The sequence below is a fragment of the Chroicocephalus ridibundus genome, chromosome 5 (assembly GCF_963924245.1).
Source record: "Chroicocephalus ridibundus chromosome 5, bChrRid1.1, whole genome shotgun sequence".
NCBI lineage: Eukaryota > Metazoa > Chordata > Aves > Charadriiformes > Laridae > Chroicocephalus > Chroicocephalus ridibundus.
The window spans coordinates 45,149,772-45,177,389 of record NC_086288.1 but is presented as its reverse complement, the minus strand read 5'-3'; the positions used below and the strand labels follow the sequence as shown (position 1 = coordinate 45,177,389).

The 27,618-nt window shown below is 50.4% G+C and overlaps 1 protein-coding gene across 4 annotated transcripts in view; it reads right to left on the bottom strand.

Annotated features, from left to right (window-relative positions):
* The window catches only part of LZTS3 (leucine zipper tumor suppressor family member 3), a 55,821-nt gene that overhangs the window by 13,777 nt on the left and 14,426 nt on the right, over nt 1-27,618 (bottom strand). For 2 of the 4 annotated variants that reach the window (XM_063335182.1, XM_063335185.1), the window contains exon 2: nt 249-737. In XM_063335182.1, coding sequence (XP_063191252.1) covers nt 249-698 — 450 coding nt within the window. In that variant the 5' untranslated portion in view covers nt 699-737. Of the gene's footprint in view, nt 1-248; nt 738-13,301; nt 14,028-27,618 lie in introns of those variants that run through there. The other 2 variants (XM_063335184.1, XM_063335183.1) reach the window with 2 other exon arrangements.

Below are 27,618 nucleotides of genomic sequence, written 5' to 3'. Positions count from 1 at the left end.
TACAGGCTTAAATGAGCTGGAAACTTCGCTGTGGAAGATCATGCTCTTGGGTCCTTAAGAACTGACCCCTTTGTTCAACCCCCTGAAAGTGATAAGAATTATATTATCTGTACATAAAAATGATGCCATCTACAAAGTAAGAATTAAGACTATCTGTGTGGATTGCACCATTGCCCAAGGCTTCCTGATCTGTGTTTTCAGAGATGTGCCATGGCCATCACACTGTTTCAGGAGGTGGGGATTCTCACCTGGTCTAGTTTGCCGGAGATTGGCAATATCTTTGGTGGGTTACTGGGCTCTCGGTATTGTGGAGGAGGCGGCATGTTCTTCTCATTGTTGGTGGTCACATTCCCACAGATGTCCATCTTCACTTTCTCGTTCTTGCGCAGGTCGCCGTTGATGTAGAGAGAATTGGAGACTTTCTCTGACTTGTATGTCTTCTCCTCGCCAGAGTAGCGATTAGAGATCTCCCGCGTGGAGTACCCATTGCGAGACCCCTCCATCTGCCGTCCACTGCTCTGCGTCCGGGTCCCTACACTCTTCATGGCGAATTCTTGGTCATTGGCGACTCCGCTGCCTACACTCCCCATGGTGTTCTGGGAGATGGGTTGGGGTGGCCGGCGAGCAAAACTGCGGAAGTTCTCGGGGATGGGGTAGGTCGAGTCACTAAGAATGGGCAGCGTCTCTAGTGTGGCCATGGCAGTGCAGAGGTGAGGTGGAGGCACAGGTCAGTGGCACTGGGAGAAGAAGGAAGAGGAAAGGACTGTTAAGGAGATGCCTTTTATCTACCATACCCTTTGCAGATTGGCATCGTGCAGAGATGAGCAAATCTCTTGGCTGGGTGATGCAAGGACAGAAGCTGTCATGTCTCAATATAGGTTATGGAGCAGACAATGGGGCTGTCCTCCTCTCCGTGACCCTTGGCCCGCCTTGGAGGAGCAGTGTGCACTGGTCCCCCAAATCCCACTCACTGCTATGCAAAATAACGGCTTTTAAGCCTCTCAGCCCAACGGCTGGGTGCTTTCAGGGGAGGGGGGTTGCATGGGTTTTAATGGGCACAGCTCTACAGCGTCGGTTGGACACAACCATTTGCAGTTCCCAAGCTTGAATTATTTCTATCACTTTTCTCAGGTTTGAACAAGTTTGTGTGGCCATGGGGTTGGGAGGTTTCCAGCCCTGGTCCATCTGTAGGCTCAGACTTTTGCTCTCCCCAGTATATCCCGTAGCGATGATTCAACAGGGTTTAAGCAACACAATTTCCATCTCTTCCTTGGGAGTGTTGTCTCATGAACTTGGGCTTTTAAAAAGATGCTTTTGTCCATGTGTCATCCTAAATTTTCTTTTAAACCTTTATAAAAGGTTTAAGAACCTTTATAAAAGGTATAAAAAACCTCTTTAAACCTTTTAAACCCCTACTCCATTTTATTCTTACCTAGGCTGTGCCTTGGATTGGCCAAAACTAGGCCATGGGAAGTGGATAACATGCAGATAATGGTTTTAAAAGTTGTCTTTGACCAGGTCAAGGTCATTGGGACTAGCCCTCACATGTCTGGATGCTCTTCCTGAGCTCCATCACCGTCACAAACCCCAGTCCTGCAATTTCAGCTCTGGCTTCATAGGCGCGCAGGCCTGTTCACATTCGTGTTTTGGGGAAATTCTGCAAATACTGGTGGTTGCATTGGTGCTGAATTTATTATCAGCTGAGGCAGTCAAGGTCCAGAGCTGCTGGTACTAAGAGATTTCACATGGGGATAATTTATAACTTCATAAAAGGCCTTTTGAAAGTCCCTTCTGAAGGTCCTAGCTGAAAATCAAGTTGTTTCTGCACTCTTGGACCCAGCAGTAATCTGGTCTGGTCTGCACTGCTCCACTACCACCCTGAGTGTGACAAAGCCTCTGCAGTCATGCCCCAGTGTGGACTGTGACTAAGGAAAAAAAAACCGCAAACCAACCATGGATTTATTTCTCTCAACAGAATTTCTTTACTTACAGAAACCTATGGGTTTTCCCTGATGAGTGTGCCCATAAAATATGCGTGTTGGGGAAGCTGCTCCGTGTTGAACGGAGCTGGAGCAGAAGATGGAGATCTCGCAGAGAGTGACTGCATTCCCCACAATTCCCATTCCATCTGCTTAGGTGTTAACTTGATCTCCTGTAATGCAATCAGCCCCCCAAAGGTGTAAAATCTTATTTAAGGAAATAAAAAGCCCCGCAACAAACTTTTTTTGGTTGCCTCTGAATAATGGTGAATTTGAACCCATACCAGCTAAGGAACTCACTACCTGAGGGAAGGGAGAAGATGCGTTGCAAAGTTTGGGTGATTGCAGTGAATCCTGGGGTTTCTGTATTTGGGGAAAGACACAGCTCATTTCAGTCACTGGTGCATGAGTGTCCAGGCCTCTGAGGGGAGGTGTATATGTCCTCCCAGTGCCATTCCAAAAAATCTTGGGTCTTCCTGGAGTCCTGCCTCATATCGGCCAGCCTGTGCAGATGTCTCTGATACCTTCAGACTGGACACAGCTGAACCAAGTCTGGAGCAGCACAGTCAATGTCATGTGTACAGCTGTAGACACTTCGCTGACCAGCGTCCACCCAACCCTACTGATTTCATAGGCTTGTTCCCCATGGGCCAGGAAGGCTGCTTTTATTTTGGTCCCAGGAGCCCTCAGTTCCAGGTTTCCCAGGATAAACCATCCTGGCAGCGTGGGGACTAAAGCAGAATTTAGAGGGAGTGGGAGATGCAGGTTTCCCCCTGGATAAAAGAGGGATAACAAAAGTGATGCCCTTTGAAGAGAGGTTCAGTGATCAGGGGTCTCAGGCAGGGCCAGCAGGTAGGGCAGATGGAGAAAACCCCCATTTCAGTGGGATTTCTCCTATTCTTGGAGTAGGGATGTTAAATCAGCCCTTCCCGAATAAAGCAGGAGAGAGATGGGTTTATTTCCCTGGAGAGCTAGCTTAGGTCTAGAGCTCGGCTCCCATGTGGCGTCTCACGGGGTCTTGCTATTTGCACTAATAATGGAATGGAAAAGAAAAATTAAAAAGGTTAAAGCAGGGTCTGTGCTGTTCGACTTCGCTTTTATTAAATTGCATTTCTAGAGGCTTCTGCCAGGCACGCTGTCTGTAGCCGCCTCTTTTTTTTCAGTGTCCGGATCTTCTCATAGAATGATGCCCTGTCTAAAATGTGGCCTGAGTGTCAGGCTGGCAGACAGACCTGGCAAACTGCTCTGCCAAAGGGAGAGGACACAGAGCTGATACCTACAGTGAGCTGGCAGAGCTCCTCTGGGGCAGAGCAGGGTATGGTGGTGGTCACAGAGGAAAAAGTGGTTTAAGGAGGTGCTCTGGTGAAAGCCACCATCCCAGTTGAACTCTTGTTGAGGCGTGAAGGAGCCTTTGTGTCCTGAGACACACCAGATGTGTCCCATCATGGACAGGGAACAAAACAGCTGCAAGGCAGAGGAGAACATGTCTGGTGGTGTAACCTTCTCCATCCCCTTGCACATCACCCCACCCAAGGAAGGTCCCCAGGGGACTTGCCCCACTGAGCCACCAGCAATACGAAGTGATGAGTATTAGGTGGTCATTTTATAGTCACTGCTAATAACCTTCCTGCAGCTTGCACCTCTGTCCCCCAACAGAGATGTCTCCATGTCACACACTGGTTGAGGTCTAAAGGCTGAGCGGTGAACAAATATCACACAAGCATCGCATGATGTGGCATGGGGACCCACTACAATCAAAACACACAAATGTTTATCAGTCATAAGTAATAAAACATCCACCAGCCGAGAAGTGTCCAGGTCTGGTCACGCATCTGGCATGCAGCATTTGCACATGTCTCTCTCCAACACATTGATCAGGACTTAAAGGCTCATGACCCCATTGCACCCTCAAGACACTTTCCAAAGAGCAACACAATAAACAAGTTCATGAGCGCACAATGCCCAGGGATTAATCTAGGTGTGTGCTGGCCACCTGGAGACTTGGTTGAGCTGTGGAGCGATGAGGAGGGATGGAGACTGCCCGTCTGAAGCTACACTCAACCCATGGTGCTTTTGGATTTTATTAGTCAAGGGAAGACGTTTTGTTCTGCTAATTTAGGAATTACCCGCCTTTCAGTGACTTTATATGCTCTATCTTTTTTTATGGGCCACCAGCCACCACAGGAGGGATGTGCTGGAAGGTCTCAACTCCAGACAAGGGAAAGGCAATGGCTGTATCGCCTCCATGCAGTCCTCCCTGGCCCTGTTCAGCCAGCTGAGGAGAAATCCAGGTTACCTTTTCCTCGCTGGGTAAATTCCACAGTGACATTTGCACATTTACATTGACTTTGTGAGGGCAAGATAAGGTCACTGGAAAGTTTGTTCCTTCAAAAAAAAAAAAAAAAAAAAAGGCCAACACAACAACAAGCAGGGAGGAAGGCATGTATACTTAGGCCAGTGAGAGCCACAGCCTGGGCAGAGACGTGGCAGTGACCTCCAGGACACCCCTGGGAGCTGCTCAGTGCTGTGGCATCTCTGTCATTGGTCTTCACCAGCAGAGTATTGCAGCCTTCCTCTGCCCTTGGGGACCTCCTGCCTCCCGGGCAGTGTTTTGCACATCAAGAAGGCTTCTGCTTAGGGCCATGTCCCGAGCCCACTGGGATGTTGGGCTGGTGTTTCTGCTCGATACCAGCAACCCAAAAGCAAGGGGGGCTTCAGCTGCCTTCTCAGGATGTGTGATCAAAGCAGCATCACAGAGCCAGACTGTGAAAACGGACCTTTTTCCATGTTTATTTCTTTTCCTCCTAGCTGGGAATCAGCCAAGAAAATATTCTGGAAAAAATGGTTATTAGCTTATGTTTACTGTAAACCCGGGATCTGATAAACAGAGCATACGGACAAGCATTACACATATGTTATTAAGGAGATTCCAGAAGTGCCAACAGATCCCTGACAGTACAGCTTTGTTTGCCAAAAAGGGCCATTTTTTCGAGAACAACGGCTCTCGCTTCTGTGTCTTTTGGCCAGCTCCAGTTCCCAGTCAGGTTTTACCTGAGTCATTCCTCAGATGAACTGTGAAATAAAGTTTTGAGTACAGTGAGGTAAAGAATAATCCTGCCAGGCTACAGTGTAGAGCTGGAGGGTCTTTTTCCCTCCTTCCAGGTTTGGAGGAATGCAAGGTTAAAAACTTCCCTGGGGCATTTCTCCTCCTTAAATCTCATAACCACCTCCCTGCCACGGGAACATGAACTAAAATTGGGTTTACGGGTGATTGCCAATGAGAGGAACAAGGATGCTGAGCCTGGCAGTCCATGAACACAGTAGGGCTGAGGAAAGCTGAACTGGCTTGCCTTCACCAGCGTTTCACTCCCAACTCTGTCCCTTAGAAGGAAAGAGAAGTCACCTCTGAGCACAGCTGGGCTTGGAGAAGACCCACGAGCCACGGCAGAGGGGTGAAAGTGGCTTCCTCTACCCTCTGGTGGTGTAGAGAGGCTACAGAGAGGCAGAAAACCAAAGCAGGAGTTTTAGGCGACCTGCCAGCCACTGCCCTTTCCAGATGTTACGTCCCATCTGCAGTGGTGAGGAAGCACCAGAACCACCTCACTCTTCTTCTGCATCTCAGGCTCTCAAGAAGACACCAGGTCCATCCCACCTCCCAAGAAGGACCAGCTCTACCCAAATCACTCCCAAGTGACATCCATCTGTCTGTCCACCACAGCAGCCACCACCTCCGAGTGTCAACACTCAGCCTTTGCCGAGCTCCAATTGCCCAGAGCCACGTTGTTACAGCAGGAACCCAAGTGAAGGGACTTTTGGCAGACACAAAGGGGGAAATGGGAACCCTCCCAGAAAAAAATGCTGAGCTAATTTCCCATTTCCCAGTATTACTGTGTCAATAAAAGCTGAAAAGGGTTTCTTTGTCTGCCTGGATTGATTCAAAGCACCCTTCCTGATAGGCATCTCCACGCCAGCACCGTACCTAGGAAGAGTCTGGTGTCTTATCAGTACAGCCAGCCGCCTCTCTGGCCAGGGATACCAGGACTTCACACAACAGTGCAGGTCCCCACCATCTTTGTGTTGCATGACCTCCCCATCCCATCCAACCATGGTGGCCCTTTGGCCTTTCCTCCAGCAGCCCTGCCTTGGAGTCAGCAATATTTTTATGCCTTGTGCAGAAAACCTGGCGTTAAGATTTCCTTTTCCCGAGCTGTGGTGGTGGGTAAACTCTTCACGGCCACCTCTTACCAAGGTTTCCTACCATGCCTGCAGCTCTGGGGGACCCCTAGATGCTATTGTAATTATAATAATCTGTAAAACAACTCCTGTGCCTTCACACTTGCTTTACCCAAATGAGTTAGCAAATGCCTTCCAGTTAGACAGAAGACAAATTGCTTTCAGATAAGCAGATGAATGGTTAACTAAGCCTAGATTATGAAGGCCTGGCTCTGTTTCTGCCTGAGTAGGTTAATTGTTAACACTCTAGTAACAAAGGCCTTTGGGAGACATACCTAGGCACCGTGCCATGCGAGAAGGAAATCAATCACTGGTCTCGAGCAGAGCGAGCTCCAGCAAACAGCCCGAAAGCAAGGCAGTGCCTTGGCACACGCACCATCCCAGGCATGTGGTCCTGGCAGGACGGGCAGCAAAGGCATCTGAAGGTCAAAAATTCCACCCCCCACCAATTACGGTAACAGGTGTGCCCGTGACCTTCAATAGTTGGGTTTGTTTGCGTCTGTTTTAATGAGCAAGCAATTACCGACACAATGAAAACATGCATTTTTTTTTTTTTTTTTTTGAGGGGGGTAGGACCTACACCTGCACTGTGTTTAGAGCTCAGGTGGCTCTCCAGTTTGTTGGCAACGGTGCCAGGGAGCTGGTATGTCTGGAGGAAAGAAGTCATCACATCCTGGTGTGGTGGAGCAAGTTAGAACTGGAGTTAATAAGGGTGTAAAAAATATTTCCTGTGGTCCTTTCAGCTTCTTCCAGAAAGATATATGGAGAGGGAAGGGAAGACCAGTAATGGATTAATGGCAAGAAGAGAGCAGACCCTGTAGGAAGCAAAACCACCTGTGTCTGGTGAAGCATTAACAAGCCCTGGAGAAAAAACACCACTGAAATCCAAGGCCTTCAGTCAGACTGGGACGATATATCCATGGGAGGTGTTTGAGTCTGGATCTCAGCAATGCTACTGGCACCTCAAAGGTTGTTGCTTGGGTTGGTGTGGACATCCTGTGTTCCCATGAGGCAGTTCTAGCAGTGATGGTGAGACGGGAGCCCACCTCCTGCTCCCTGCCCGGGCTGGGGAGGGTGGATGTGGGCACAGGGGAGAACCACTGCAGTGCTGGAGGGGATCAGATGGACCTGCCTCTCTTCTCATTGCTCCCATCTTGCCCTGCAAAATGTGCTGCTTGCCTTACTTCCTGCAAGTACCACCTTGCACCTCCAAGAAGGTTTTTCTCTTCCTAACAGGTGGTTGCAGACACAACTTGCAGTCACATCCCTCTTCTTCCCTAGGCTGAGCAAACAGCCCTCAGCCTCTCTGTGCACATCACATCCTCCAAAAAGACCATTCAGCTACTGCTGTGCCTCCTCTGTGTCATGGGCCGTCACGAGTTATCTTCTTATGACCCAAAACTGGCCAAGAGCACCTCCAAAAGGTTCAATTCAAGAGGCAGGGACACCACTGCTCCCCTCCCACCCAGCTCCAGTGCGTCACCACCTCCTTTTCTTCTACACCCTTCTCAAGTTGCCTCGGTTTGAACAGGGGAACAGAATGAGCTTTTCCCATCTCTCACAGGCATTTTTTCCAGCCCTCAAGTAATTCTTGTGGCTCTTTTCTGCACCTCCTCCAACTCTTTTCCCCCCCACCCCCAACATCCTGGCTTGGTGGCTGCCAGGTTTTCCTCCACCGCTGAAATACGGCACGAAGGCACTTGAACCTGTCTGCAAAAACATTCAAATGTCAGGCTTTTCAGCCACAAGCTTTTTCCACAACCAAAATCCAGACGATGTCAGACGAACAACTCCCACTGCTTCCCTAGGACACAGACCTCCCTTTTCCCATTTACCCCTACTGAAGGAAATAGGAGCTTTGCGATGGGGAGCTCTTCCCCCAGTTCAGGGCCAAAAAGCAAACTTGGGAAGGTAGATTGGAGGGTCAAGGAGTGCCAAATTCTTGTAGCCACCTTCAGGCACCTCTTTGGCCATGGGGTTGCTGTGTGTTTGCACATCTTGCATCCATCTGTGCAAAGGCTTTACAATTACTGCTGGGCTACAAAGAGAGGGACAAGCTCTCCAACAACACCTGATCCCTCAGTGCAAGGGCAGGCTCCAGACTCCAGCAGGACATTGCCCAGCATCTCCTAGGGCACAGCTGAGCTGCGCTTTGAGCCTCAGCCCCTTTGGCACCATGAGGGGTGTAGGGCTTTTGGACCAAGTCACTGCAAACCTGTGCCATAAAACCCACCCAGGCCGGAGAATTCCCATCGTTAACGTTTTAAGGAGGTTTTGAAAGAAGCTCCCGGCTGCGATGAGCAGGGCAATGGTGTGTAGTGAATGCAGCAGTCCTGCTCGGAATATCCCAATATTTGCTTTTGTTAATGCAAATGTTAATGTCGAGAAGGGCTGATTTGCTAGGGCCATTCTCCGTCGGGATACAGCGATGCTGCTCGGCTGCCCTGCATCTCTGCTCAGGGCTTTTAGGACGGTGTTGATTAGGAGCTACATGATACTTAAGCTCTGGCGCTGGTTTTGCACGCAAAAATGAGTGGAAAGTTGTTTTCTCTCCCCAAGACCCTGTGGTTTGAGAAAGCACTGCAGTTTTTCCCTTGGAACCAGGCAAATCCCCTGGGAAACAGCAGGAATTGTGGCCCATAACCAGGTTTCCATCAAGTCCCTCCTGTAGGAGGGATCCCATCCGGATCTGCTGCTTGTCGGTTCTCTCCATGGCCTGATCCAGCTCACAAGTCTGGCAGAAAGTCAATCCAAACCAGCAAGCAGTTTGCTGCTGCGTTGGCAGCTTCCAGCCAGTTCACTGAGGACTTAGGCCAGGACCAAAGGGCCTGTAGGGGAATAGAGTGTGGGCAGGAGCAAAACCCACCAGAAGGGTGTTTTGGAGACCTCAGCAAGGACCAGCTCCTGACTGCAGCCCAGGGTGTTTTGCAGGGACCTTTGTGGCTTTGCGCCCCGAGGATTGGGTGTTTAGCTAGAAGCAAGGAAGGCATGAATTCAGAAAGCAAAGCAACACCAAAGCCATCCTAGATGCCTTCTCCTGGGAGCAACCTCCATGTGTCCTAAGGCTATTTCCTATCACATTATGTCGCAGGCATGCAACTGCAGAAATCCATCCTGAAGCTCTGTGCTACAAGTCCAGCTTGTGAGTCCTGCCGAGGAACATCCAGTTTGGGAAGATAGGGACCATCCTGTCCCTCTGTGTCCCCCCACTTTCCAACGACACCTCCTGTCCCAGCATCCGAGAGCACTGGGAGTCCGCACAGGCACCCGCAGCATCCTCAGGATAACTGGGCCCAGTTAAAAGCCATCAGCCCCCCCAGTACATGGCTCTGTCTGAGATGTGAGGACCGTGCTTTGCTTTTTTCTCCTGCAAATGGAGCACCATTGGGGTGGGGGTGACAGGATTCGGGGCAGGGAGGTCCCCTTTTCAGGGGCTGCACTTTCTTGGGCTGCTGTGGGAAATAAAAGCAAGCGGCTTAGAAACATTTCCTTTTCCTTTCCGCCTGCTAATGAGATAATTACAGCCTTTTGTATTCTGGGAAACTACTTTCTCATTACCGGCCTCATCAGCTATTTACATAATAAGCCTGAAACAAAAGAGACGAGATGAAAAGACCCAGGCGGCTCTTCGGGGAGAGCCTTGTTGCGCTGCCGAGGGAGGGCCCGTGGGATGATAGTTTTCTCTGTCCCCGAGGTCCTTATGCCAAGGTCTGGACTGGGTGGAAGCACTTGGTCAGGGATGTCCCCAGCATGGGATGCTCCTCGCTCTCAGCTGCAAGGGCCCCTGAGTCCCCAGGACAAGTGCAATGTGGTCTCATGAACCACCCACCATGATTCCCATTGCTGAAGGATTTGGGAAGGGTGGCCGTAGACCCCATATGTGGGCAGTGGGAGGAGCCGTGTCAGCTCTGCCTTGATGTGGTCAGCATATGTGGGGCTTGCAGTGACATCCTGGGGCAAGTCCCACCACCTGAGGATACGTTAGGTACCAAACTGGGTACCCATCCCATGATCCATCTCCCATGTCCCAGTTTTCCCATGCCCCCAGGTGTGGCTAAGGGACATGCTGTGCCATCCTATGTCCTATGTCCCATATCCCCCCAGTTGTCCAGGGGACACTTTTAGTACCAGACTGTCCCACCCCGTGTCCCACAACCCAATTCCCTTTTCCCTGAGCTGCCCAAGGGGTGCACTGGGTACCAACCTGTCCCCTCCCACATCTCGGTTCCCTGACCCATCCCACGTCCTGATTCCCTGCCCCCACAGCTGGCTAGGGAACACTGGGTACCAAACTGTCCCATTCCACATCCCAATGCCCTCTCCCCTCAGCTGACCAAAGGACACTCTGTGTACCAAATTGTCCTGGCCAGCTTGCCAACCCGCCACCTCCCTTCCTTAATAAAGGCCCCATTGTTCTCCCCCGACAAAGCCTGAATAGTGCAGCCTGCTCCACCTTCCCTCATCTAATCCTCCCGGTTTGCTATCAGTTTTCCTCCTTGGTTAGTCGCTGTGTTTAAGGGACACGCTCCACCGCCACCCCTCCATGTCCCTGTCCCCCAGGAAGCGGCAGGAGGGGGAATCATGGCAAAGCACAGCTGAAATCTCCACCACGGAGCGCGTGGCCTGGCTCCATGCCCTCCAGCCTTTCCTTCTTCCCTCTCTGCTCCCCGGGGGTGCTCCTGGGATGGACACCCCACCATGTATATGCTACGCTTGGGCTGTGCCTCTGTCGCATGCAGTGACACGAGTCCCTGTCTGCACTCACTGTGCTTTGCTGCAGCAGCTGCACTCCTCCCCAGGAGTGATGATGGTGAGGATGATGAAGAGCACCAGAGGCTTGTGCTGGGTCCACACTTGTGGACCATGCCGCTGCCCCAGAGCATCCCTCTGCAAGCACAAGGCCCAGAGAGACCTGCAGCTACTTGGAAACCCTTTATCAACAGCAAAAAACATCAGTAAATCGATCTGGGCATTCCTATTGCTCCTCTGGAAGAGCTGCTCCGCTTGTCCCAAACCCAATCTCACCACAGCTCCTCATCTCAGGGCTTTCCCAGTTTTAATCCACAGTATTTTCTGGGTGCAAAAGAGCAGATAAAAGTTTGAAATAAAAGGTCAAGCACCGGGCAGGCTGCACCAGTCTTGAGCTACTCCAATAAGGAAAGAAATAAAAATTGTTTTGGAGGCGGCAGCAAGGTTAGCAAAGCCCCAGAGAAACTTCAGCGAGTGACGTGGAGATGTAATGTGGTGCTCTGTGATTTGTACAGGGTCCCAGGGGAGGTTTGCGGTCTCCATCCTTGGAGATTTTCAGACCCTGAATGGGCCAGGCGGGGTCTGGCCTTGTAACTGAGCCTACCTTGAGTGGCAAGGTGGCCTGGAGACCCCCAGGGTCCCTTCCACTGTGAATTATCCTGCCACGGAGGATGGAAGTTTTGGCAAGCTGCCTGAGGGCTGTCTGTCAGCATTGCCCTGGCCGGAGCAATGGGGCTGCGTTGCTGGCATAGTCCTCATCCTCAGGGGCATTTCCCCCCCTTTCCCAGGCTGCTATCAGAGCCCTGGGTTTGGATCCAGGCTGGCATCCTCCAGGATGGACCCAAGGGCAGATGGGAGGCGTTTTCCATTACACGGCACGTCTGTCCCCATCACCCCAAGGAGCAGAGTGACAGTGGGACAGAATGGTTTCAAGCTCAGCCCAAACTGCAAACCCAAATCTTATGTGTCCATCAGGAAGGGTTTGGACATGGTCTCATCCATGCCCACCTACTCTTGTGGCTGCCCCCAGAAGATGCTCAGTATTGGCTGTGGGCTGGTCATCGTCCCCGGTGAAGTCCCGATGACAACCGCTGCCCAGAAAACACCAGCTTTGGTGGCACAAGGAAAATTCCTTGAATTCACTCAGTACAGGGAAAGGACGGTTTGATGGAGCAGCCTTGGCGCTGGCTGCAAGGCTGAGGGTCTGGGGTGCTCCATGCTGCAGGCTGGACCACTTGAAGTCATCCCAGCCCTCTGTGCCTCAGTTTCCCCTTATTAAGGCACTGCCTCCTCGGCAAGGTGGCTGGAGGTGAGCTGCTGACGGTTAAGCCCATGGTGCTCCCTGATGCAGATTATTGCAGTGGGGGGTATGGGGGAGCTCCTGGCACATTACAGCGTGTGCTGCTGTCCCCTGAAAGTCCCCCACCAGGGGGCTGGGGGAGGCGGGGCAGATGCCACTTGCCTGGCATCCCAGCTGTCTGTCTGAGCATCCTGACCCCAATGTGAGCCTCTGCTACAGACCTGCTCCTGGCCCCGAGTGCCTCATGGTGGGAGCAGGGGGAACCCCCTTGTCACCAGATCCACCCCCTGCACAATTTAGACCCCTGGCCTGTGTGTTGCTGGGGGGGGGCCCTGATCCTGCCCTTTGGGGTGAGCCATCATTGCTGGAGAAGTGACAAGCAGCCAGCCTGATGGCCTCTGCCTGGCTCTGCTGTCCCCAGACATTGCCCAAACCTCTGTCCCAGCAGGAAGGACAACAAGGGGACCCACCAACGGCTCCCACGCCACCGACCCAGCCATGATTTATCATTAACTCACCCTGAGGAATTTCAAGGGCATGGAGCCAGCTTGGGAAGTGCTCGCTCCTCCCCGGACACTGTGCTTGGAGCAAGCCCCCATGGTGGCTTTTCCTCATCGTGTCTTGTCCCCACTGCCGGGGTTAGAGCCACTAACCAGAGTGGCGCCCCAAAACCCACTGGGGTGCAAGATCCCAGTGCTGGTGGATGCCAGCTGGATCCAGGGTGAGTTTAAAGGCTGGGGGGGGGGGGGGAGGGCAGGGAGAGCGACACAGCAGCTCCCCCCACCCTGAGGAACCCACCTCCGTGCACCCCACCTCTGCTCTGACCCCACTGTGCAAACGCAGCCCAGTGGGTACATCCCACCCCAAAAAAGCACCTGCAGTGGGTCCCACTGTGGTGGGCTCAGCCCCACGCTAATCCACTGAAAACCCTTCGTTCCCCTGCCTGGCCCCTTTCTGGTTTCAAACAAAGACACCCAGCGAGACGGGGAAGGAGAGGAAAGGGAAAAAAAAAACTCCCCCCCCCAAAAGCCGGCACCCACCGGGATTTACCTGGGCAGCCCAGGGGTGCATCCTCCGTCCTCCGCAGGTCTCAACGTTCATCGTCTCCCTGCTTGATACCTCAGGAAAACCCCTAAAATAATACCTGCGGGGAGCAACCTGCTGCTGGGCTGGGGCCAAGGGCCGCACTTTGCTCGGTGTGATTGGCCACCGCCGGCCCGCGCCTGCGGGATCTTAACTCTTTCTTCCCATCGGGACGGAGATGAGCCCGGCGTCCTCAAACGGGGACTTTGGGGTCCGATGGCTGGGTTTTGCTTAAATAAGGGGCTTTGGAGTCTGATGACTTCTTTTTGCTGAGATAGGGATTTTGGAGTCTGATCACTTGGGGGTTTTTTTCAAATGGGAATTTTGGGGTCCAACAGCTTTGTTCTGCTCAAATAGGGATTTGGGGTCCCATAGCTGGGTTTTTATTTTGTTTTTCCAAATAGTAAATTTGGGGTCCGACTGCTTGTTTTTACCCAAATGGGGATTTGGGGATCTGATGGCTTGGTTTTGCCTAAATAGGGGTTTTGAGGTCTGATAGCTTTGTGTTTTTTTCCCGTGTGGATTTTTGTATTTGACTACTTGATTTTTGTTTTAAAAGGGAATTTTGAGGTCTGACAGGTTGTTTTTGCTCAAACGGGGATTTTGGAATCTGATGGCTTGTTTTTGCTCAAATGGGGGTTTTGAGGTCTGACGGCTTGGTTTGTTGTTTTGTTGTTTGTTTTTTTTTTCAAATGGGGATTTGTGAGTCTGATGGCTTGGTTTTGCTCAAATAGGGATTTTGGGTCACAAAGGGTTGATTTTGCTCAAATAGAAATTTTGGGGTCTGTTGACTTGTTTTTTTCAAATGGTTATTTTGGGGCCTGATGCCTTGGGTTTTCCCCAATGGGGATTTTGGGGTCTGATGGCTTGGTTTTGCTCAAGCGGTGATTTGGAGGGTCTGACTGCTTGGTTTTTTCAAATGGGGATTTTGAGGTCTAATGGCTTGGTTTAGCTCAAATGGTTATTTTGGGTTCTTCCGAGCACAGGACCCCGCTCCTCAACTTTCCCATCCCAATCGGGATTGGGATGCTTCCCAGCTGCATGGCTGAACCGAGAGCCCATTCACTGCAGAGAGAGGGGCAGACAGTACAAGTCCAGCCTGGTATCTTTGAAAGAGCCTCAGCTTTTCTTTTTGAGGTGATTTGGGTTAATTGATTTCCTAAATCTCACAAACCACACAAGACTCTGACACCCAGAAAGATCACATTTTCTTTATATGCCAATGCCGACCCATCTCAACCCCAAACTCCCTGATAAAGCTGTGCACACATTTAACAACAACAAAAAAACAAAGTTATGGAGGGATTCGATCCTTCTGTAACCAATTGGCACATTTAAGCACAGAGGAAATGGAAAGGGGCAGTGATTTTCTTCCCTGGTTAGTGCAGATGAGGAAGCAAGCATCAAATGGTCCATCTGTCATGGAATCATGTAATTGTTTAGGTTAGAAAAGACCTTTAAGATCATCAGGTCCAACCGCCCATCTCTCCTTTCCTAACTCTGGCATTTTATGGCTCTTTTCAGCCTGTTTGGACAAATGGGATGATGCCCATCACCCCACGGAAGCCAGACCGGGGATCCTGCCCTCCCTTCTTTGCCATCATTATGTGCCATCTCCCTGCCCCCCCCCCCCCCCAGTCTTTCAGAGCAGGGCCCTGGTGACACAGAATGGTCCAGAGGTTCTTCTCCCTCCTCCCTGGCTGCCAGTGCTGCAGCGGGAGAGCAATCAGACTTCCCATTGGGGGCCGGCTGGCCTCAGCACTTATATTGGGTTATTTGCAGTCCTGAAGGGAGTGCAACGAGTGAAATAAAGCTACACAAAGCTGCCACTAATTTAGACTTATTTGCTCAAGTGAATTTTCTATTGGCAGGATGTCTGCGTATCAAAGGAGTCGTTGGTCGCAGCCTCGCAAACATAGCATCGTCATCGGTGGGCTAATAGCAGCAAGAACAGTAAAATAGCAATAATGCTAACAATAATCAAATATGGGTTACGCATGCATTTAAACTACAGCAAAATGCACTGCTGGGGTGCATGGGGAAGGTGTAAATTATACCAAAATGGATTCCTGCAGAGACTCAAGCTCTTAATTTTGCCCTTTGACTTCAGAAGCAAAGAATTCCAAGAAACAGGCTGGTTTATACATTGCTAGAAGAGATTCCCAGCAGCAGGGTGCTGGGCACACACCTTGGAAATAGCCACATATATAGAAAGCCCTTTCCGCCCCAGGGATGGCTCTTGCAGTAACCAGAGATGATCCAGGAGCTTTGTGAGGGCATGGACCTTCACCCTTGGTGAAGCTGCCCAAGCAAAGCAGCCCTCGGTCGCAGGACGTGGAGGTGCAGCATCCCTCAGGCTCAGCAGATCTTGCAGGAGGCAGGCGGTTTCCTGACATTACAGTTGATTAAGGCTGTTCTCAGTCTCTCTTTGGGAGTTGTGTTATGTCTTAGCGCTTCCCACAAATGAATAAATCATGATGGAAGAGGCTTTGGAGAATGCTGGAAACTCAGGGATAACCCACGCTCCTGGTGCTCTCAGGCAAGTCATAAACTTTTGAACCCTGAACTCCCATTTCTAACCCAGGTCTCCAGTCACTGAGGCATAAACCTCTCTACCCATCAAGCTCTACTTTCACCAAAGCCCTTCCACCACCTCTGAGAGCCAGCAGAGACCCCTGGGTTTGCAGCCAGCATCCCGTCGTGCAGGGGCTCCTGTGCAGCCAGCTGCATCCAGGCCATCGTTGTTTCCCTGTCCCCATAGGACAGAACCACCGAACTAAAAAGCCATCCCTGCCCATCCACAACAGACTGGTCTCCTTCTGCCTGGGAAAAGAGGCTTTGAACATCCACCTGGACACAAAACTACATCCCTCAAAGGACCCTCAAAGCTGGTTACACCCTTACCCCTTTCTGCCTCAGTTCAACAGTGGGCAAGGCTGTCGTTGCACATGGTTCATGTTGAGAGCAGGCACAGCATCCATCGCTCCGTACTCCCGGTTTGATCCTTTCAGATGAGAAATTACGGCTGTGGTTTTCCCCGTTCAGCCCTGGTAGAGGGCTTGGGGTCAGCCCTGTATCCAGCAAAACGCAATGCATCCCACTCCGGTTTCACACACAGGGCCAGGGCAGCAACGCCAGTCTTTGCCCCAAAACAGCCAAGAGAAACACAGCAGCCCCCAGGCAGCACCCCCAGAGGCTCCTGCATCCCAAGGAGGGCACCACTGGCTCCCCCATTTTGTACACATCCCTTCCCTTGATGGGAGGAAGGTCTACCCTGGCTTTTCCAGCTCCAGCAGCTCACAGCAGGGCAGCAGCCCCTCTCCAAACCTCCCTTTCTGCCATGGCTGAAGCTGGCCATGGCCACCGTGTCTGTGCCAAGAAGGTGGTGGATCTCCAGCACAAGTCTTGAGGCTGCAAAGCGTTTAGCAGCACAGAGCTGGTTAAAGTTATGGAGGTTTGCAGCTTTGGGAGGGAGCCACAACAAAATAAGCACCTGTAACTTCAAAAAAAAAAAAAAAAGAAAGAAAAAAGGAAAAAAGGAAAGAAGCAGATCCTCTTCTCTACTCAATGAATCCCTTGGACTGGCTGCTGTCAAATGGGGGGACTCCTGTTGAGTTTCTTTCTTCAGAGAAATTCTCCTGTTTGAGAATTATTTCTGTGGAAATATTCTGGGATTTTGGGGCTTTTTTTGGCGGTGAGTTTTTTTCAGTGAAATGCCCTCTCCTTCTCTTGAATAAAATAAAATTCAGTTTTCAGAAAGAAAAATACTGCTGTTTTCCCTGTTTTTTCCCCAGAGCCTTCTTCCTGTCGAGGAAAGGAAAAATTAACCCTACCAAAAAACCAGACTCTTTGTTCCCTAGATCCTTTGTTTTCTTTTTCCTTTTTCTCACAGAAGTGGTATCCTCTGAGCACCTCCCCGGACAGGGTGATTTCACTCCTGTTGGAGCTATTTCATTTCTAGATCTCAAAGCTCTTTTGAGGTCCCTGGACTGCAGCTGCAGAACTGGTTAAGAGTTTTCTGCACCTATCAGAGAAGGAGCAAAATGTCAGCTGTAGTGAGGGCTGAAGGAATGGGACTTTCCCTGGGGAACAGCAGCAGAAAACATCGAAGTGCTCAGGCATGCGGTGAGGAGGAGGTAGAGATGGAAATGGGTGCTCTGGGGAGCAAATGCTTAGTGCAAAACACCCTGATGTGAGCAAGAGCCTTCCTCCTCCCTTCACTCAGAGTCCTTTATTTACAGGGAAGATAATTTTCAAAGCCTTGAGGAGCAGAAAAACCTCCGAAAAGAGGGTCTCCCAGCTATTGCACATACTTTCAGGTCATGAGTGAGGTGGAGGTGTCTCCACCCTGGGTTGTTTTCATGCCTTGGCTGAGCAATGTTGAGGCCAGCCTGGTTTAGTGATGATGGTAGTCTCACACAGACCGTGGAGTTGGGCTGTAGACTTCCAGAGCTTTCCAACCAGCATCACAACAACTTCAGACCTCAGCTGTGAACTGATTGCACTTGTAATAGGTGCTTGACATCCATCAGATTGCATGCTGAAAGCAGATCTCATGTGGTACCTCCAAATCAGCCTTTGTTTGAAGCTCTTCTCCAGTATCTGTTATTAGAGCGGAGATTTCCAGCCTGGTCTTGGGAGGAAGGACCCGAGCCTGCTTTCTGTGCCAGTCAACGGGTGTCAAGCATCCAAGGGCTTCCCTGTGTTTCTGGAGCGATGCTGCTTCATCTGGTTGTTGTGGGTGTCTTGCAGGGATCGCAGAGACCATAGTGAAATGGGCTGTGTGGTAGGGGAGTATGACTACGCAATGACAGAAAATTCAGCCTTGCTGTTACAAAACCTGATAAAATCACCTCCAGTCTGCACAACCTGGGCAAGCTCTGTGGCTGAGCTCCTATAAAAAAAATGTCATGTGAACACCCACTATTTATTTACACTAGAACAAACTGTTGACTGCTTACGTGATGTAAAAGCTTTTCTGTACCTGGAAGTTCACCTGCACCAGTCCTTGCACAATGAGATCTCACCATTGCACTGGTCTGGAAGTTAAAATGCTGAGACAGTTTGTTCCTGCTCGTTAGGTGAATAATTTGAGTCCGTGCGAGGCCCCTTCATGCGCACGCAGAGCTGTGGATGGGAGAGGACCTTCTCCAAGCTGCCACAGGGGACTGGAAGGGGGTCCCGAGGCGGGGTTGGCACTGCAAAGCTGGGTTGATGCCATCTGCTGTGATCGAGGACACTTTCTATCTCCAATCCATGACAACATCTGCCTGCTCAGTTTGAGGCAATGCGAACAAGCCAAAAGACTCTGGTTTATGTCATCCGGAGAGATGGTTTCCTATTCTGGCAAAAACATCCCTGCTGGTATAAGCTGTCTCCTCTTGTATTGAGACAGGGCAGACAAAGCCTCTGCAGTGCTGGCAAGCCACAACCTGGTGCATTGCCCAGGTCTTCCCATAAGTCAGGGGAGGCTCCTGCATCTCCAGCTGCGGGTGCTGAAAGCCCGGCGTGTGTGCTGGGATGCTCCGGCACGGTGGCTTGGCCATGCTATGTAGGTCAGGTCTGAGCTGCATAGGGGGAACATGTGATGCTCTGTAAAGGCTACTCCTAACCATATGGCACTCCTGTCCTCTGCCTGCTTGTCATAAGTGAAGAAATGCACGTTAAATGACCACCTTCCTTCCTGCAGCTAGTGAGAGGAATGAGTAGAGTCGGGTTTTGTTCATCAATCCTTCAAACCACACAGCCTCTGCAGAGGAGGAGGGAGCCTGTTTCTCTCACAGGAGCTTGAACAACATTAATGCTGTCCAAGACCCTCATCTAAAACTTATGAGCTGAAAAGCGAGTGAGCAATGTTGTCCTTTTTCCCTGCTCTTCCTTCATGCATTGGCTGAACAACCCCAGGAGGGGCAGCGGTGGTGGCAATACTGATGAGGTCTCCGACAGGCAGCGGCCAATACTCTTCGAGAAAGCCAGGCATTACCAGGTTTCTCAACTAATTTCTACACTGGAGAAGCTTGCTTAAACAACCTTGGGTGGTTATCCAGAATGAAAGAAGCAAATGTCCCAGTCACAGCAAGCCAGGTCTGGTAAAAATAAATTGTAGCATGATAAATTGCATCCAGGAGGTCTAAATTTCCACTGAAATCAGCAGGTCAGCACATATTCTGTATGAAAGTGACATTTCTGTCCACATCAGGATTCAAGGATTTGGCACAGCCCTCTTGGCTCAGGGTGGAAGGTTTTTTTCAACATTACAAGGGAGGAATTTGGGGCTAGATCCTCAGTTGTGTGTATGCATGAAGCCCCGTCCAGCTGCTCTGTCTCCATCCACCCACTCCATCTCCATCCTGGCCAACCTCTCTGGGCAAGACAAGGTGGATGAATGGCTTCAGCAAAAGCAGAAGCAAGAGGGTCCTCTAGCCCTGGGAAGAAGGACCTTCTGAGGCGGTGGAGAACCAAGCGGGAAGCTTGGAACATCTCTGTGGTGTCTACCAAGCCTCTTTGTATAGGACCCAAGGTCTACAGTCCCTTTCCAGTCCATGGGGATCCAGCTGACACAGTCCATGGGCTACAGGGAGGGATTTGGCTGATCGAAGGTGAGCATGGGCTGAAATGCCATTTCAGTCCATGACCAGCTAATGGCCCTGGGCTCTGTTGGGAGCTTACAGTTTGTAGTTAATAAATGCCATGAGTACAACAAACACAACCCTGAGCTATTGCCTTCCCCATGGCTTCCTTGACCTCAGAGAAACACAGGTATTCCCTGCCCTGAAGACAAATTCCTCTGCAATCACTGGCAGCGGACTATGTCTAGAAACAAGTTTCTCTGGTGGGTGAACCAGTGGTTTTGTCTCTGCTCCCAGCTCTCGCTTCCTTTTCTTTAGACCGTACATGGCCAGTTTCCCCGTTCTCAGCTCTCTAAACTCTGCCTGGGGTCTGCTTCCAAGCTGTGGAAGGATTCAGGCTTGCTTCATCTCCAGGCTTGTCCTCAGATGATGTGCAGAGAAAATGAGGAGGAAGTGTCTTCATGACTCAGTTTTGCAACCTCAACTGGTGACAGGATGGCCCAGAGCTAGGAGTCACCTCCCCCTACCATGTATTAGTCCTAGAACACAGTAAGAAAGGATGCAGGTTTGACCAGGCGAGCGGGATGGAAGAAGGTAGGAGCAGAAGGGTGTACAGCCATAACGCGTGCTGCAGGTATGGGGTGATGCCTTCAGGATGTTTATCGACCTTTTCTGCTGAATATTTGCAGTCAAGGTGGGGTTTACTGGTCAGGGGCCTGTGTCCCTCCTGACCAGCACTGGTACCGCTGGTACTGACAAACCGGCTTTTTTTTATGGTTTGGTCACAACGTCAGCATCCCCCAGCCTCTCCTTGGGGCCCTGGGGCCCAGTGCCGGCCCAGGGAGGGGGCAGCGAGCTCTCTGTGCAGGTGGTCCTCCATGGTATGCTGGAGAGAGCAGATGGCTGCCTGGCATCTGCTGATGTCCAAGCCACAGTAGATGCCAGGGCTGGGGGGAGACCTGGCTCTGACGTGACCGGCGTCAAGTCCATCAGGTGGAAAGGTGGATGGGGGCCTTTTACCAGCCCCACTGAAGCCAACGCAGCAGATGCAAAGCCATTAACTCCTTTTGCTCCTTCATTGACGAGGCAGACAGGGAAATCCATGAACGGGCTTTCTATGGAACTGCCCTTCTGCTTACTGTCCCTTTGGCCTACTGACCTCACCCCATCACCTTTTGAATAAGCCATAGAGAGTTTAGGGCGAAAAATGAAAAGAAGGAGTTGAGGGGAAAGTAGGGGATGGGCCAGAGAGGGAAAATTTCCGTAACTACATAATAACAGCCAATTACATAAGGGCATCTTGCATCATCTGTGTCTGGCATCTCCAGAGAAGTAATTACATCTGTACCACACATCTAAAGAAAATATTATCACGTTAGCTTCCAAATCCTATAATTAGCTCTCGCAAGATATGTACCAGGGGCTTTATCATTTCATATACATTGGCTATAGAGCTAGACACAGATAGACAGATTTTTTTTATTATTTGCCAGCTAGGAAAATATTTGGAGTTTAGTGTGGCAGCTGACACAAGTCCCCGTGGCTCTGAGGTGGCTCTGAGGTTTTGAAGTGGTGTGTGAAGAGTGAAATATTTTCTCAGTCTCCCTCGGTGCCTGCCGTGCTGGCGGGTATCTGGTGGGAGGGCAGGAACGGCAAAGCCAGGGCTTGGCTTTCCCTTCTCCTTCAAATACTCTTTGATTTCTACCCTGGTGCTGCAAACCTTGGGAAGCCATTTTTCACTTGCTAAATAAATGACCTGATTTGCAGGGAAGTGTTGCTCTCACAGGTTTCTGGGCTCTCTGCTCTGTCCTATTAAACAAACCCTTTTCCCCTCCCAGCTTTGGATTTCAGAACCATCTTTCGACTTTGAACGCTTCTCCCCCCCGCCCCAGATCCTCTGCAAAAGGAAAGTATTGCTTTGACATGGATGCAGAGTTTGCAAACAACTTGGTGTGATGGTGGCCTTTTCATGTGCTCTGTCTTGCTTGTGGAACTAGAGATGGCCACGGGATAAGGCTCTGCTCTCCGAGGGCAGCTGCGCTTTCACAGTGCCTGGCAGAGCAAAGGACATGGCAGCAAGCTTTGGGTCAGGGATGGAGGACGAATGAGGCACAGATTTGGTTTATTCTTCACTTTCCATTTGCTTGTAAATGGCCTAAGAGCACTGGAAAGTGCCAGAAGGTCTGCTGCAAATGCACCGGTAAGGAGATATATCCAGATCTCCCCTAAAGAAGCTCCTCCAGCAACCTGTTGTGTATCTCTAACCTGACATCGTTTTTCAGGGCACTGATGGACCAGCACCACTCAGCCGAGCATGGACACCATTTCATACCTCCCCTGCGCCCCATCCCGTGCACCCCTAACACCAAGTTTATCAGGTGTCTGTTTTGCCTGGGGTCATCTCACCTGGAAGGCCTCCTCACATCAGAAAAGCACCCCATTGGATCCCATCAAGCTGGTGCCTTGATGGATAGTGGGTCTGCGCACGGCCAGGAGCGTGTGAGGGGGCACCGACATCCCCAGGACTTGATGAGAAAAAGTTTCTGGTTGTGTTATGGGTGTGAGAGGGGGCGTGTGCAGCTTGGATTAACTGTCCTCAGATGGAAAAATGTCCTCAGTATCCTGGACTCGCAGAGAGGGGTGACAAATCCTCCCTGTTTCTCTGTTTTGCATTTTTTTGTAGATACAGAGAGCTGGAGGATAGAGCAAGAGGGAGACTCCAAAGCTCAACAGAGATATAATTAGGGCCAGATCTAATGAAACCCTGTGATATGCCCTGTGATGGCTAAATAAAAAACCCAGCAGATGCGGGGGGAGACTTGTCCAGAAGGAAGACAATTTTACTCCTGTTGACAGTCACTCTCAGGGGCTGCAGGACCTCTGCTGTCAGTGATCAGAAATAGTCATAGAATCATAGAATCATTTAGGTTGGAAAAGACCCTTGGGATCATCGAGTCCAACCATCAACTCCATTCTACAATGTTCTCCCCTACACCATATCCCTTAGCACCACATCTAAACAAGTCTTAAACACATCCAGGGATGGTGACTCCACCACCTCCCTGGGCAGCCTATTCCAGTGTCTGACCACTCTTTCTGTGAAGAATTTTTTCCTAATGTCCAGCCTAAACCTACCCTGCTGCAGCTTGAAGCCATTCCCTCTTGTTCTATCACTAATTACCTGTGAGAAGAGACCAGCACCAACCTCTCTACAATGTCCTTTCAAGTAGTTGTAGAGAGCGATGAGGTCTCCCCTCAGCCTCCTCTTCCTCAAACTAAACAGTCCCAGCTCCTTCAAGGGAAGGGAAGGGAAGGGAAGGGAAGGGAAGGGAAGGGAAGGGAAGGGAAGGGAAGGGAAGGGAAGGGAAGGGAAGGGAAGGGAAGGGAAGGGAAGGGAAGGGAAGGAAAACCCATAGTGACTCAAGTCAGACAGCACTGAAAAAATCCATGATGTCCCTATCTCTGCTGACCTGTCTCCAGCCCAAACCTTCTTACAGTGCTTTGGTGTCATCTCATGCTTTTTCTACAGCACCCCATGACTGATGCAAAACCTTTCTCCACTGCTCCTATCAGCCAGAAGATGACCATCACCTGCCAAAATCTGATGGGCAATGGCCCTGTCCTTACTGGAAACTTTTCGACCCTCCCATTACAAGCTTTCATGCCCTTTGTTGCTGTTGCATTCACCTGAGCTTTGCAAAGCAGCTTATGGACGGATGGTGTTTGGGGGACTCCATAACGTGGCATTGTATGGTGTTTTGTGCCTGCATCTCCAGGTAGAAAAACCTGCTTGCGTTGCCCTCCTGCCCTAACCTTGCTTACATCTGATTTTCATTTTGCTTGCTGACAAAACAGCCTTTGGTTACAACTGTGAGAAAAGGCTTCAAATGGTTTTACGAGGGCAGGGGTAAATTTAACATGTAGATAACCTGCTATGCAAACAGTCCTTGAGACACTCCACATCGGGACTGCCAACATGGCTTCTGCTACCAAAAGGAAAGTGTCATTGGGCTTCCAGGGTACTGCTTCCACCCCAGCACTCCTGGGGGACCATTAAAACTCCTCTTCGTCAGAAATTGTTTTGCCCCCAGCATCGGTGTCACGGGGAGAAGGTGGGGAATGATACTGCAATCGCAAAGCAGCGGGCACATCTTTCTGTGTGGAAAGGAGAGAAAGGTGGAGAAGGATGGCATGGGAGTGAGGGGAAAAGGGAAAGCAATTTTGTAAATGATTTGCAGAGGAGAAAACGAAGTCCTGGATGTTTTCAAAGGGTCACAGCAATTCTCAGTTCAGCCTGTAGAGGGGACAAGGAGGTATGGCCAAGGACTTGGACACAGCTAATCTGGTCTAAAATGACCATATCCATTCAGTCCCTTGCTCACCATCAGTCAGGAGAGGAGAGCAGATCTATCGGGTCAGGTTGACATCTACCAAGTCCAGATCCTGTCTCCCAGTGGTGGCCAAAAGCCTAAGGCAAAGCAGAAAGACCAGGGCAAGCACATCTAATATTTCTGCTCCAGCCTCCAGACTGTTTTCATATCTCCCATTAGCCACCATTTTTCTAGACTGAAGAGTCCCAGCCTGCTCCTCTTGCAGAAGCCGTGCCAGACCCTGCCACGTTCCTCCTAACCCACTCCCATCCCATTCCCATCACAGTTGACATCCTCCCCACCCTGTCCTCCCCTGTGCACGTTCCTGCACCTCTCCCGGTGAAGCAGTCTCCTGTACCCCCCACAAAGCTGATTTTCTTCCTTAACCACCTCTTGGACCTCAGGCTCCTTTTGGCTGCTGATAACCAATTAGTGCTGGATCCACAGGAACCAGCCATGAGGACCCAGGAGGAAATGGTCACCACATTAATTCTGGGCTTGTGCTGAAGTAGGAGGGTCTCAGCCAGGCACTGCAAAGCTCCTCATGGCCAGGATCAAGTCCCAAACACCTCTACTTCTGCTCCTGCCTCTACACCAGGCAGCAAGACACCTTCTCCAAACTCAGTGGTGCCCTTAACACCCATACGTGTCCTTTGGAAGAAGATTTAATACTGGACTTTCATTTACAGCATGGCTCCCCTCCCTCATCTCTAGCCCAAACCCAATGAACATCTCCTCCAGAGCTGCAAATCCACCAGAGGCAGATGCCCAGGTCAAGCTTATCTGCTCTCCCCATCCTATCCACATCTCTCAGTGAGGTGTGTAATTGTTCACATCCCATACACAGTTTCCCCCCTCCCTTTTTCTCAAGCTTCAGACACAGTTTAGGAAAGACCTTTAACCTCTGTCTAGCTGGGGTTTCCACCATGTGTGAAGCCAAGCGTTCCCTGGGCACTGACACACTTTGGCAGCACGGGGAGTGTGATTAAGGAGCCAGGCAGAGCTTTCAGCAAGAGGAGCTTCAGCCTGTTTTGCACTGGGGCTGTTGGGGCAAGTGCATCCTAAAGCAGACCCCAGCCTCTCTCAAGGTCATGCCAATGACAAGGCTACCTGAAGGTGAAAGCAAAGAGCAAATGACCTCTAGATGATGATTTGAGACCCTTTATTCTTCCATTATGAGAATTATTGCCCCTGAAATTGATGATTTTATAGGCCCTTATATATAGAGCTCCTTCTCAGTCATTTCTTTCCCAGGCTGGAGATTTCTAGCCTAGATAGTTGTTCCCCATAAAACCCCACTCCCTACCCATTCCCTTTCCAATCCTATTATATCTTTTATGGGATGTTGTGGCCAGAAGCCTTGAAAGAGTAAAGCAAGGCCAGGGAGAAGCTTCAAGGTACTGGTTTTAAGCAGACTTGTACGTGTCGGGTGGGGATGAAAATCACTTCGTAGCAGTGCTGGCTCTGGAGCTGGCAAAGGTTGAGAGGTCAGACACTACACTCCTGGCTGCTGTCCACTCCATGAAGACACAGCAAGACACCTCTCCTGCCATATGCAGGGACATCCAGCTCTATGCACAAAAGCCATCCATCCCTCCGGCCTCTTCATCCTCACTTAGAGATATCCTGACCATAACCCTGTGTTGCATTTCTTCACGGGCTGTATTTGGTGCATTTAGCATTTTTTTCTGTCCTGGTCCAAGCCTTACAGATGACAAATGACTTGAGAAAGAGCTTGCTTGACTTGTGGTTGGGAGGGAGACATGGAGAACTGGATGAGGTGACCTTTGGTTCCTGGCCCATGTCCATGAAGCTGAGAGCTCGTCCTCTCCTCATTGAGAATGGACCACATGCCAGCCCTCCAGAGCATCCCTTTTCCCTAGTTCCAGTAGGTTTGCATATGTTGCTCAGTTCAGCACAGCCACCTCGCACTGAGCAAATAGTCAATACACCCTCAATCAGGCCAAGGATCCATCCAGGATACATCCAGCCCCCATTGAAAGAGGAGAAGACCTTGGTGATCAAGCCTCACACCTTCAGTCCAGCTCCCACCACCATGCTTTGTGCTGTCCATCCAACCTGCATCAGCTCAGCATCTGTGGCCTAAAGCCAGGCAAAGGCTTCCGGTACTTTGTGCTGGTATGGGGCAAAGACATGCAAAGGGAGAAGGTTGAACCACCACCTGGTCTCACCACTGCTGTATTTTTTTCTCAGCCCTGCCTTGGGCTCAGGGCAGCAGGATGCCTCAGACGTGCATGTAAAACGGGAAGCACTTGTGAAACAAGCTCCAGAGGAGCTTGGCACATGTTACAAGCTTGCACTTCATATATTTAGGGCAGAATTCATCCCAGCACAGCGTTCTTATTAATTTGTCTGGTCTGTGAGCAATCCCACGCCGTTCGTCTCACCTGTGCTGCTGACAGGGACTGCCGTGGGATCTGCCTGTACAAATACCAGAAGTATTTTCAGTGTTTTCCCTCTGTAGGTTTTTAAACGAATCCGTGCTGACAAATTGCTCAGACATCCCTGGGAGACTTTACAAGAGCGTCAGCAGCTTTGGGGCAGTGCTTCAGACAGCTTGCTGTTGGGAAGAGGACCACAGCCACAGCCAAATGACACACAGATGTAGATCTCTGTCTCCTTTTCAGCATGGAAAGGAGCAACATTTAGCCAAAGCGCATTGGGAGTCAGGTAAAGGAGGAAATCAGGAAGAAAAGGAAGAAGCCCCTTCCTCATGCAGCAGTAGCTGGCCTGGGATGCAGTTGATGCTCAGTGGGTACCTGGGTTCAAGGGGAAACTTGACAAGTTCATGGACCAGAAATCCATCACGAGTCAGTGCAAAATGCACATAAGTCACATTTGTGAGTCAATTGAGGAAATGTAAAGCAGTCTGTCTAACAGGTCCTTTTCTATCGTCCTTCTCCATTGTTTGTATTGATTTTCCCTGCTATTCTTCCCTGAAACACCAAGTGCCCCCACCACGTCCCAGGAAGGCAAAACGTTGAAGAAAGATCAGGGAAAACCTATATGATCAAGATCCAGAGGGTCCCCTGTGCATGATACTAAAAAAAAATAAATACACAAACTCCCTTAATATTTTTTGCTAAATAAAAATAAACCAGGAAATTTTCTAAACTATAGATTATCTGGCATGAATGTTGCTAAATTTATGTCACTTGCCTGGCTTAATTGCTTACACTCTGAAAATGCAGAGTGAATTTTTCAATAGGGTCATCCCGTACACAGTCTCCATGAAAACACATTTCACCTTTGGGAAAACCTTCTTTTTCTTGTTTCAGTCCAGGGCAGCCAGAGTTGTGTGTGAGCAGGACAGC